Source organism: Carassius carassius, chromosome 29 (assembly GCF_963082965.1).
Source record: "Carassius carassius chromosome 29, fCarCar2.1, whole genome shotgun sequence".
NCBI lineage: Eukaryota > Metazoa > Chordata > Actinopteri > Cypriniformes > Cyprinidae > Carassius > Carassius carassius.
Genome location: NC_081783.1, coordinates 17443711 through 17456763, shown reverse-complemented (window position 1 = coordinate 17456763; position 13053 = coordinate 17443711). Strand labels below are relative to the sequence as shown.

Here is a 13053-nt window from a genome sequence, read left to right as displayed (position 1 = left end):
GTGGTCCTCTGAGACAAGGTCTTTACAGGGGATCTGTATCTGGGGCTCTAGTTGTCCTGGTCTCTGCTGTCTTTCAGGGCAGTAGAGGTCCTTTCTAGGTGCTGATCCACCATCTGGTCTGGATACGTACTGGATTCGGGTGACTGCAGTGACCCTCTGATCTGGATACACACTGGATCTGGTGGCTACGGTGACCTCGGAATAAGAGAGAAACAGACAAATATTAGCGTAGATGCCATTCTTCTATTGATGTAGCAAGTACATAGGGTGTTATGGGAAGTGTTCCCGGTTCCGGTTTACCTAATTAATGCAGCCTAAAAATCCTTTAACGGATTTGGATATTAAAAGCATATTAGTATGTTATGTGTAAGCCAGGTTAAAGAGATGGCCTAGTTTACTCATCTTCACATTGCTCCAAATGTGTATGGCTGACTTTCTTCTTTGGAGGGCAAAAGAAGATATTTTGAAAGCCAGTTAATGCATAATGTTAAATGAGTTAGACCGCAAACTAGGATCTCAGTCTTAGTGTGAGATATTATTTATATGTGATAGCTGCTGTGATTTTAACAAAAGATTGTTGGAACAATAGGGAACAGTCAAGTCTTCCAATGACATCATACATCTCCCCATGTTCAGATGGTATGGCTACGGTTTACGTTCTCTGTTGGTGCTGGATCTTTTCCAGCCGTGTGCCAGATTGTGTACCACACACTGCAAAATGTCCCACTGGCCACCTTCTTATTTTCTTCTTTCTTTCAATTTGTCTTTTTATCATGCTTTGCTTCCTTCCAAACGGTATACTGAAGTTGCTCTGTTTGTAATGGCTTATTTTCAGATAAAACTGTGAAACTGTGGAAGATCAGTGAGAGGGATAAAAGACCGGAGGGATATAACCTGAAGGATGAAGATGGAAGAATCAGAGACCCGGCCACCATCACTTCGTTACGGGTTAGCATACAAGTCTCACCACCTACAAATACACAATAAATCAAGTTACATTTTTCATATGGATACTCAATATTTATCTTATCTGTTCACTAGATATTTCAGAATATGATTCTGACAATGAACAAAATAAAGACATTACATTTTGCATAAAGTAAATAAAGCCTATTTCTAAGAAAAATAACAATGATTGCTTTTTGATAATAATTCTAATTCTAATTAAATTATCATTATGGTAGTAAAATACTTTTTATTTAAATCAGCATGAATGAAACTTTGTACAACAAAAACTACAATGATTTATAAATAAACTACCATTCAACTAATTAATTAGTTAATTTACTTTGCATTACAGTAATGAGAAAAAAGAGAATGTCCTTAATTATAGAAAATTGTCACGATACAGTACATATGAATAGCCTTTAAAACAGGCTTCATTTTCTTTGAGCATAATCTAATTTCTTCAGATTTTATATGTTCTTCCAAGGTTTTGTCTATGTTTTCAGTGGTTTAGCAGACAGTGATGCATGCTGAAACATGTAGTTTTGCTTTTTGAAGAAGCTGAAATGGCAGACAGTTGAACAGTTAAACTTCACCCTCCACTGAAGTACATCTATTTCGATCTCGTACCTGGAACTCAGAGGTTTATTATAAATCTGCTGGTGCATGTTCTCATTAATGCTTTGAGAAGTTGCTTCTGTTCTCTCACATTCTCACATGAAAATCTCATTCTCTGTGTTCAGCACCAATGCTTACAAATGATAAGCTGTCAGCGACCGAAAGGCATTAATTCATAATCAAACACCAAGGACAAAGGCAGGCGATAATGTGCAGTAAAGGGGCTCACTATCATTCCTCCCTCTGCTCTCCTTCTCACTCGTTCTCCATGAGTTCATCCCCAAATTGAATACAGATACAAAGAGGGCGCGACTCCGAGTACCCATTAATGTTTGGTGTGGTGTCTGTTTTCTGCTCCACGTCCTAATGGATTAAATCACTCCACTCCTCCACCATTGTCTGTCTGGGCAGAAGATTAGCCTGACACCAGGGTGATGGCATGGAGCGGGCGGCAATCCCATTTGGGCCGTGAAATGTATGTGCGGTGGAGATGCAGAGACGGGTTTATCGTGGAGCTCCGGTAGTAAGGGAGGAGGGGAGAGATGAGACACGCGTCATGTGTTCTGGCAATCTCTAGTGCCAGCGCTGTGATCTTACTCTTGTCTCAGTATGCAATTTTACCCCTAAGGTTTACAGTGGTCTAGTTTCTGTAGTCCATGAGCTGACGTGATACAAGGCATGCCATTTAAAGCCAGCGGATACCTGACCTTTTATAACAATACAGCAAATCAAAATGGATTCTTGTGATATTTGACCTAACTAATGCTGTCTGTGCCATGAAAACTGAAAGCAAGGTGTCGGCCAATCCCCCATCCCCCTGCTTATCTCAGTGGTAGATAATAAATGTGTTTTCTTATCTATTCCATGCTCTTTTGCTCTCTGCTTTCCTCCTGTGTGATCTGTTTGCTCTTTGAACTAATGAGGGACCACTGAGTTTGACACAGGAGGTTATTTTCCCTCAAGGCACATTAGAAACAGAGGGACCTCCTTAGATTCCACAGTCATTTTATATGTAAAGAGAAGGACAGATTCCTGTAGCCGGATATCGGAAGTCGTGGCCTAATGGTTAGAGAGTCGGACTCGCAATCAAAGGGTTTTGAGTTTCGAGTCTCGGGCCGGCAGGAATTGTAGGTGGGGGAGTGCATGTACAGTGGTCTCTCCACCTTCAATACCACGACTTAGGTGCCCTTGAGCAAGGCACCGAAACCCCAACTGCTCCCCGGGTGCCGCAGCATAAATGGCTGCCCACTGCTCCGTGTGTGTGTTCACTGCTGTGTGTGCGCACTTTGGATGGGTTAAAAGCAGAGCACGAATTCTGAGTGTGGGTCACCATACTTGGCCGTATGCCACGTCACGAAATAAGAAACATCTGAAGCCACTCTTTAAAACAAAGACTCTTTATTGCCATTGATGGTTCCATGTAGAATCTTTAACATTAATGGAAACTTTCCAATGCATAATAGATTTTTCATAATGCAAAAGGGTTCTTTATATTATTAAAATGTTCTTCGCACTAGAAAGAAAATATTTTGTTAATTGTTAACTAGAAGATCCTTAGGGAATCCAAAAATGATTGTTCAATAGAATCACAGTGAAACAATCTAACATAATTAAATTGCTCCAAAAACATAATTAATGCAAAAATCTATTCATGTCTTTTTTTTTTCATTTAATAACTATTAAAGTACATACAGTTCTTAAAACTTCTGCAATCAATAAACAGAGTTCAGTATATACAAAGTGATGTAGATTTACTTGCTACTAGATGCTGATGACAACATGTCAGACATTGTACCCTTATGAAAATAATATCAGACGCTTATGAAAGCATCAGAGGGTCAGTGAATAAACTGTGGGTGGTCCATGGTTGTGCCATCTTATGCTGAGACTAATAAAAGGATGACATATAAATCTGTCGGCATGATAAACAGCACATGAAATTCTAATGTGTGCACTTGAGCGTGCACAGCTAAACCAAAACAACCTAATCTACATATTCAACTTTAAAAGCTCTCTGCAGTCATCCTCCACCACTGAATAATTTTAGCTTGTTATCTGAATGCAGCTGAAACATTACAGCAGTGGTTTAAAGGCCTAAAGGGTCATTGTATAGCTAAGGACTGATTTGAATGCCTCTCACATAAGGCAGTGGTGCTTCTGTGATGTGGTAATGAGCGACTCTCTTTTTGGAATGACATGAACTGGCTCTAAACCTCAGCGTCAGTTAAACAGGCCAGGCCGCATCTGCATACTGCAATTAGGACCTGCGGGTGGGGCACTGGTGCTGTTCTGGGCACCAGCTCACAGCAGGAAGTGCAGTTCAGTGGACTTTTATAAAATGTGTCCCGCTGGATGGTCCCAGCCCACAAAATGCCAAACGCACATCGAGCGCCATCATAATGGTCATTAGCCCAAATTAGATGTGAGGTGCCAAATATAGAACTGTATAAAAAAAAAGGTTAATCGTGCATTTTTAAACAGTTCTACCAATTATTATAGACCCCATGATACGGTTTGAGGAGCTTAGTTTTCCTCCCTGTGTTAATTAATGTATGCAGTCAGTAGCCTTTAGTTTACATTACAGTCCAGAATATCACACTTGATGGCTTGTACTTTGGACAAAAGTGATTATACTTTTAAAATGACAAAAAACGGCTACTTCCTTTAAAAAAATAAATAAATGGAATATAAAAATAAGCAAAACTTTCTCCCTGTTCTCACCTGCTGCTTAATTCAGCATTCTTTAAATAGAGTTGTGGTTTATGTATGTATGTCCCAGTTATTGCTGATGACAACAAGAGGGTCCCTAGTGGTGAAATGACCAACAATCTTTGGATAAAGAACGAGTAGTGGCAGTTGTAATTGTTACAGCAGATTCTGACCTTTCTTTTTCCTCTTATCTTCTCTCAGGTGCCAGTGTTGCAGCCCATGGACCTCATGGTTGAGGCCACACCTCGGAGAGTATTTTCCAATGCGCACACATACCACATCAACTCCATCTCTGTCAACAGCGACTATGAGACCTTTATGTCCACTGATGACTTGAGGATCAACCTGTGGAACCTAGAGATCACAAACAGAAGCTTCAGTATCCTTTCATGTCATTAAATTTGACAAAAAATTGTTTTTGTAAAAGAAAGTTTACCTTTGGTACTAGGCCAAGCACAATTGTAAATTACTTGTTTAAAATCTAAATGGGCCTATTTCTCATTAATTGTTCTACTACTAAACCTACAAGTTTTTCCTGAGCTGCTTTTTCAGACATTGTAGACATAAAGCCAGCGAACATGGAGGAGCTGACGGAGGTGATAACGGCAGCAGAGTTTCACCCTCACCAGTGCAACACCTTCGTCTACAGTAGCAGTAAAGGCTCCATACGTCTGTGTGACATGAGGGCATCAGCGCTCTGTGACAACCACTCAAAATGTAAGACTACAACACACGATTGTTCAAAAGCTTGGGGTCATATTTATGAAAGAAAAAATACTTACAATACAATAAATACAATATTTACCAAAATACTGAGAAGTACTATCAGGTGTTTTATAGAACACCAGATCAGCATATTTGAAAGACTTCTGAATAACACTGAAGACAAGTCATGGCTGCTGAAAATTCAGCTTTGTCATCACAGTAATAAATAATCTTTTATATTAAATATATATATTATGTTAGAAATAAGTTTAAATTGTGATATTTCACATTATTACTGTTTTTACTGTATATTTGATCTAATAAATTAAACCTTGGTGAGACTTCTTTTAAAAACATTTGATAAGAAATCTTACAAACCCCAAACTTTAAAAAAAAAACAGCATACTAGAATGTGTATATCTTAACTCAGATAACTTTGATTATGGAAGAATTTGATGAGAAATGTACGAGTTCAATTTAACATCTTAGACTTTGAGATAACAAAGACATTATTCGTGTCTCTAGTTAGTCTGCATCAATGTTTAATATTTAGGAAAAGGGATATGTACAAAGCCCCAATAGGTAATAATATTGATGCCTGCTTATTTAAAATCGTTAACATTTTGTAGATCTTTTTAAATGAGTCGTTCCTGCATTCTTCCAATCTTCATTATAACATTACAAATGCAAGGGCCAGTACAGCTCCAGAAACACTGTTGTCTACGAAGAGCACAGACGTTACATACACCATGAGAGGGATTAGCCTCTCTTCCACCTAGGGCGAGGGCGTTGGAGGTGAGGATTATGCTAATTTTTAATATGACTGCATCTCCTTGAGCTTAACTGGCTAATTTCATTTGGGTATTGGACACAATGCAGACTGATGAGCCTGTACTGGTGGTTTACAGGGGCATCTCCTTTGGCTGCACATGGCTGAACTGATAACCACAAATTGACATATTTCCATTTCTTAAGGTCTCCAGTTTATGGTGGGGGCTTCCATGTGCATTTGATGATCAGATTGAATGCACTGACATTTAAGCTTGGCATAAAAATTTTGCTCAATTGCAAAATTGCTCAAGGGCAGATAGCTGTGCGTATAGTTTTTTCACCGTTGAAAGAATTTGGTAATTTCCTTTGTTTTATTGACGTGCTCACTGGTCCATGTGTTCACATCCTGTTGAATAGATATTTACATACTGCTGCTGAATTTTAAAAGGCCAGATTTGCTGGAGGGGGCAACAACTGTGAGTGCTTCGGTTATAGCTGCCTTGGTTTGTATCTCCAGCACCACACTGACCTAAATTATAGTCGATTTTTTCTTTGGTACATGATCTCACAGCAGGCGGATGTGCCAGTCTGCCTCAGGAAAGACCTCCTCAATGTCTTCTCCATTGCATAGTGTGTGCGTGTGTGTTGCTCCTTCCATACACACTAATAAATCTCCCAGGCATCCTAGAGAATATTCTTAAAAATCAATCTGCGGTGTCGGGGGGGGGGGGGGGGGGGGGGGTGGGGGTGGCATAGCCCCTAACATCTCTCCCCAGAGGACTCATTAGCCCCATCTGAATGACACCCAGCAAGACTGCAGGTGGACAGGCTCACAATGTGACATGGCATGCTCATGACAAACACCTGCAGTCCACCAGTGCTCAAATTTCACTGCAGGCATTGATCTGTTTCCTCCCCCTCTGCCCGTGTTTTTTCATTCACTGTGTAGACGCCTGCAGACACATCACAGGATAATCCGCAACAGAGTCAACAAAACAGTGAGAGGACAATCGATAATAGACGATAAATATCAGTTTCTCTGCTCTGACAGGTGTATTATTTCCCTGGCGAGCCAAGCAGATTTATGACGTGTTTGGGAAGCAAGTGTTTCAAGAAAACTTTCTTTGGAAAGTTGCTTGTTTTTAAAGCTAACATGAAACAGCCCTCGCAATTAATTTTACTTCTGTGATATTTCTGAGTGAGATGGTATATTCAGTAGGGACGGGGCCTGTTTTATCCTCATTTTAACATTTCTGTATTTGATTTCTCATTATTCTCTTCTAGTTTTCGAAGAGCCAGAAGACCCAAGCAATCGCTCCTTTTTCTCTGAAATCATCTCCTCCATCTCTGACGTAAAGTTCAGCCACAGTGGGCGGTACCTGATGACACGGGACTACCTGACAGTGAAGGTCTGGGATCTCAACATGGAGAGCAGACCACTGGAAACCTATCAGGTACAACATTGGGTTGCAAACTATTTGCATTTAACAAATGCCCGAATTTTAAGGGCTATGTTAAATTATGTTTGGCTGTTTTGGTAGACAAAGAAAGACTGTAGCACACATACACATTCATATTTATAATCTTTCTCTTTCAATAAACAGAACAAAAATATTGCACTACACAAATGTAATAAAATGCTCTCTAGAATGAGAACATCCCTGAATCATAAACATAACCTACCTCATCAATCATGGTTGATATCTTGCGCTGAAATCTTCAGTTTCTCAAATAGTCTTTACTTCATCCCACCAATGGGCTAGAAAATATGACAACACAGGAAATGTTCATAAAATTATTTGATGGGGTGTTTAGCAGTCACACACTGTCTAAAAAGAGAGGAATTTTTAAAGATATGAAAACCAGTGTTTGCTAAATTAACAATCAAAATTGCCACCATTTCATCCACCAGGTCCACGATTACCTAAGAAGTAAGCTGTGCTCACTGTATGAGAATGATTGCATCTTCGACAAATTTGAATGTGTTTGGAATGGATCAGACAGGTCAGTGTTTTGCACATCTGTATTAAATGTTTATTTTAATAAGCGCACTGGTCCAGCTGTAAATAATAAATCAATCAATGCACAATTATTCAAAAGCAAAATAATGCTTAAATAATGAATATTGTTGATGTTTTTCTTTGTTCTGTTTTCAGTGTGATCATGACCGGTTCTTACAACAACTTCTTCCGAATGTTCGACCGTAATACGAAGCGTGACGTGACTCTGGAGGCGTCCCGGGAGAACAGCAAGCCTCGGGCGATCCTGAAACCAAGGAAGGTATGTGTGGGAGGAAAGCGTCGCAAAGATGAAATCAGTGTGGACAGCCTGGACTTTAGCAAGAAAATTCTCCACACTGCCTGGCATCCTTATGAGAACATCATCGCTGTGGCAGCCACCAATAACCTTTACATATTCCAAGATAAGGTCAACTAGCACAACTGTACCGCCTCCTCACGTACCTGAAAAGAGAGAGAAAGAGGAATAAATTGCTGCAGCTTGGCAGGAGTTTGCAAGTTGTCTTTTGTGATGAGAAACAGGAAGTTACCTTTGATCTTGGGAGAAGTATGGACAGATGCTGACCTTGTGCAAGGAAGCTGCCAGACTGTCACAAACAAGTAGCATCCTGCCCTGAACAATCATTCTTCCTCAATTGAGTATCTGCATTTCCTCTTCTGAAAACGTGTTTATTTATCATATTTATTCATTTCTCTGCTGGAAGGAAATGCCTGACTCTTTAAATCTGGACAAATGTACATTTTCACTCCAATGATATGAAGAATCTTTAATAAGGCAAAAAGACAGTCCTTCGCTGACATCCTGGCATTGGACACAAAGGGGTGCCTTTACAAAAAAATAAATAAAAACACAATGGATTTCCATTCCCATTGAAACACAGTGCCCTCCAACTTCCTCCAAAATGTCTGACTGATTCGTAATAGACTAAGAATGTGATCTGCGCTGATTGTAGTGTTGAAACAAACAATCTGTGGATGGAATCACAGTCCCTTGTGACCTGATTATTCCTTTTAAAAGGAGTTCTGTAGTACAAGTCAATCCCACTGGTCATGTTTTGTTATTTTATGTTGCCCTCTTATTTTGATGTAACCATTAATAAGCTTTGGTGCCTTCTTTTCATATTTGGATACTTGGGCGGCAGACGGGGTGGAGGGTGGTTGGGTTTTCAGAAGGGTGGATTTCGGGTTGTGAAGTCTGAATGTTTTTACAAGAAATGTGAAAAATAGCTTTGTGTAAGAAGGGAAAAGAATTGCAGCGACATGGATTTTCAGTACGCAGAATTAAAGTACTTGAATTTCGCATCATACTCTCCACTTTATCTCAGTATGCTCATAACTTTACAGTATACCCTGATTTTTTTTTTTCTTCAGTGCAGTGCTGGGTGAAAAGTATTATTGCATGCAACATGTCATCTATAATGAGTCAATGAAGAAAATATCTGTTCGGTACCATCAAATGAACCTTTAACAATCAGATGTCATCTTTTCCATTGTTTCCACTGCATTTGTCTGAGACTGTTAAAACGTCATCGTTCAGTTACATCACTTTGGCCTGAGGATGACAGAAATACTGGTATCATGACGTAGCCTATACATGAAGGTTAAATGATATCAGGGAATTTTATTATGTACAAATGAACCAGTAATGTTCTCTTCTGAAGAAAACAAAACCTTCAAATGTAAACTTCTTAATGACACAAAAGTTTTATAGCTCAGAATGTATCTACATGCAATTATTTGCCATGCAGTCTTTATGCTTAATGGAATTCATTGAAAATAAAAAGAAGTTGAAATAAAATTGATCTGTTTCTTGCCCGCCTTTCACTACACGTAAATTAAACAATGGCGCCCTCGTGGGACAGTTCAAGGGACAGACATACTGTTTATACTAACCTTCATACAAATTCAAAGAAATAAAATGCTGCGATTTCCTCACCCACGTTGTTTTTTCAAACCTATAACGATTTTCTCTCCTATGCAGAGCACAAAAGGAGATATTTGGCAGAATATTAGGGACTGGTAACTTCAATTCACAGTAATGTTTAAAATACAGGTACAACACACACACACACGTATATATATATATATATATATATATATATATATATATATATATATAATGTTATATATATATATATATAATGTTATATATATATATATATATATATATATATATATATATATATATATATATATATATATAATGTTATATATATATAAAGGGAATTCCTTCAAATTAATACAGTACATTGTGCCCTAGTATGGACTTTTTTTTTTAAAGAGTGTAGCATAGTATTTTGGTTGGTAAGATATGGAAAGAATAGTGATAACACATTAATGCTATTAACAAATAGAAATTATTATATTATTCATAATATATTCCTTAATTTGCATAAAAATTGTATTACACTTCTATGCAAGGGATTAACGGCTATAGCCAAACAAGTCTCAATATAATTTAAAAGTTTTAAGTCAAAACCCAATTACACTCATTCTTGTTTTAAATTAGTCATAATTCTCTGAATTCAAGCCAATAAAAATTTCAGAATAATGATATTTTTGCTATAGCTGATAAAAAGTGGACACAAGTACAAGACTACATTAGTAATTCACACAAGAGTAAATTCGGCTCAAGAGAAAAATACGTAAACATTCACACAAGCTCACAGTTAAACAACATGCTCCATCAATAGGACAACAACACATTAACATTAACTGATTTTCCTGACTGGCTGTGTTAAATTAATTTTTGTGGCTTGCATGTGTTTATACTTCGATTTAAATGTACAACAAACCTACCATCAGAAAAATACACTAAGTGAGAGAAAAGTAAAACTATCTCCCAATTGGATATGAATATACGATATAGGATTAAATATATGGCAAACATTATAAAAGGTGCAAATAACGTCTTACAACGTGTTACAATAACATTAAATGTGACAAAGTTGGCTAACATAGCTACATTATTTCAGCTCGAGGACAACGTCTTTGCTACTGAGGTAAAATCTCTCATAAAAATTCAGTCACATTCCAACTCATTCATATTTCCATTTGCAATCATCAAGCCTTTGTCTTCGACAGGAAATAAAAAAATCCATCATTTCCAGTGACAATAGAAGCAATAAGTTTAACTCAGTGTGTAGTAGTCAGTGCTTATTACCCGAAATCATTTTAATTGTCCTCGGGAGGATCGCGGCAGGCGAAATTAAACGCCGTCAGTCAGCTGGGGGCGGCACCTGTCAATCAAACCGTCCGTTATAAAGTGGCTCCGCTTTCGCGCCGTCTAGTCAAAAGCGGGAAGAGCGCGCGAACTGACCAATTCCACAAGCGCGTGGAGTTTATTCGCGTATAGAAGCAGTTTTGAGAGAGATAATTTTGTTCTCTCTGCACATACTGCCAAACTTATTTGCATTTACCAATCCATCACAGAGAAAATGGACAAGTTACCTGCTATGAACATCACCGCCGGGAACAGTTCCGCGAATAGACGCTCGTTTCTAGAGAGAGGTGGATATCAGCACCTGGATCACGGAGATCTGAGGGTCTTGATTCCAGTGGTGCTGGGAGTCATCTGCGTCCTAGGATTCACAGGGAATGTAACGGCTATGGGAGTCCTGATCACCAATGCGCGTAAAAGTAAGCTGTCCTTGATCAATGCACTCATCCTCAACCTCATGCTAGCTGATGGTCTGGTCCTGGCATTTGCTGTCCCCTTCAAAGCCACTGCTTATTCCTGTGCCAGCTGGACCCTGGGTTTGTTTGTCTGTAAGACCTGTGACTGGTTCTTGCACTCATGTATGGCTGCAAAGAGCTTTACCGTGGCCATCATGGCCAAAGCTTGCTACAGGTATGTCAGTAACCCCACCAAGCAGGTAAGCATCCGTTTGAAGACTATCCTTGTAGTCCTACTCTTTACTTGGCTCTTGGCGTGCGTGGTCCCCATTCCCGAGTGGCTTTTTTCCACCCTGCAAAGAGAAGCAAGTGGAATGATTTGTGTTCAAGCAGTGCCAGTCGATGCCCATTATTTCATGTCTGTGTACGTCAAGGTGTACCCTCTCCTGGCCTACTGCACGCCTTTGAGTTTCGCCCTACTTTATTTTTGGAAAGCATATGGACGATGCCAGCGCAGGTCCAGCAAGACCCAGAACCTACGGACGCAGATCCGATCCCGCAAACTCACCCTGATGCTGTTCAGCCTGATGGTGGCCATGGCCACCATGTGGCTCCCACAATGGGTGTCCTGGGTTTGGATGCAGCACGCCCTAGAGACCGATGGTGCCTTTCCTCCGGTCCTCTTCACTCTCTCCGCCCAGCTCCTCGTGTTCTCCATCTCTCTAGTCAATCCTCTCATCGTTCTCGCCCTTTCTGAAGAGTTCAGGGAGGGCTACATTGGCTTGTGGCGAAGGCTCACCCTCCGCAAACAACTGCCGAAAGAACACAAGCCAGGACCACACAACCCGACTGCCCCAAAGTCACCCACCCCGAGACCCGAAAGGTCAGCCCACCTCCCTCCACATCAGCCTGGGCGAACAGAGGAGCAAAAGCCTGAGGAACAACTGGACCAGAGTGGAGGATCGCAGGAGAGCCCGACCAACAAGGATGGAATAGTACTGCAAGATGTAGAGCAGTTCTGGCAGGAGAGGGAGACTGGCTCTCACTCACACGAAAATGATCCTGTGCCCTGGGAACATCAGGATCCCAATGAAGGAAAAAGATAAAGTTAGAACCCCAGTTCTTTTAAATTTTGTCAACACAAAAGAATGAAATACACACAACAGATCAGACCTCACCTGAACTTGGCTCTCTCATTGTGACTAATCATAAATGAGTTATGGTTTTAATATATTTATTATTTGTGTTTGTGTTTAACTCTTCTGAACAAGATGAAAGTGATCAAACTGGCCTGATGATCTATGAGTATTTGGAAATTACTGCATTGTTGTTAAAAAGAAAATGTATTATATATTAAAATGTGTAGCAATATCACTAAAGAAACCAGTGTGTGGTGATGTCTTGTGCGCACAGGTCCACAAAGACAGTAAAAATGCCGAAAAGCTGTGGATAGCTCTCTCCTGCCAATGGAATTGTTAAAAATAGATGTTGAAATCTTACTTTTATTGATATTTGCAATTTGTCCTTTGATTATGAGTGTTTACACATTAAGATGTAAATGAAATGTCTACAGAATGAATATGCTATAAAGAGCATTTAGGGATTGAAATCATGTAAAATAAATGTATATATATATATATATTACCTACTAAGGAGTTGTGTTGTTTTTGTG

The 13053-nt window shown here is 39.5% G+C and overlaps 2 protein-coding genes across 3 annotated transcripts in view; both read left to right on the top strand.

Moving 5' to 3' along the window:
* LOC132109772 (serine/threonine-protein phosphatase 2A 55 kDa regulatory subunit B beta isoform-like) overlaps positions 1-9568 on the top strand; it is a 60186-nt gene extending 50618 nt beyond the window's left edge. For both annotated transcript variants that reach the window (XM_059516108.1, XM_059516109.1), the window contains exons 4-9: positions 836-948; positions 4474-4651; positions 4825-4989; positions 7033-7202; positions 7661-7752; positions 7905-9568. In XM_059516108.1, the coding sequence (XP_059372091.1) occupies positions 836-948; positions 4474-4651; positions 4825-4989; positions 7033-7202; positions 7661-7752; positions 7905-8184 (998 nt within the window). In that variant the 3' untranslated portion in view covers positions 8185-9568. The remainder of the gene's footprint in view (positions 1-835; positions 949-4473; positions 4652-4824; positions 4990-7032; positions 7203-7660; positions 7753-7904) is intronic.
* Positions 9569-11060: 1492 nt separating this feature from the next.
* LOC132110157 (G-protein coupled receptor 151-like) lies at positions 11061-12669 on the top strand. Its single transcript, XM_059516753.1, has one exon. The coding sequence runs from the start codon at positions 11204-11206 to the stop codon at positions 12485-12487; it is 1284 nt and encodes a 427-aa protein (XP_059372736.1). The 5' UTR covers positions 11061-11203; the 3' UTR covers positions 12488-12669.
* The last annotated feature ends 384 nt before the right edge of the window (positions 12670-13053 follow it).

Excerpts from the sequence above, each read along its gene's own strand:
- LOC132110157 (XM_059516753.1), top strand. The coding sequence starts at position 11,204 with ATGGACAAGTTACCTGCTATGAACATCACCGCCGGGAACAGTTCCGCG.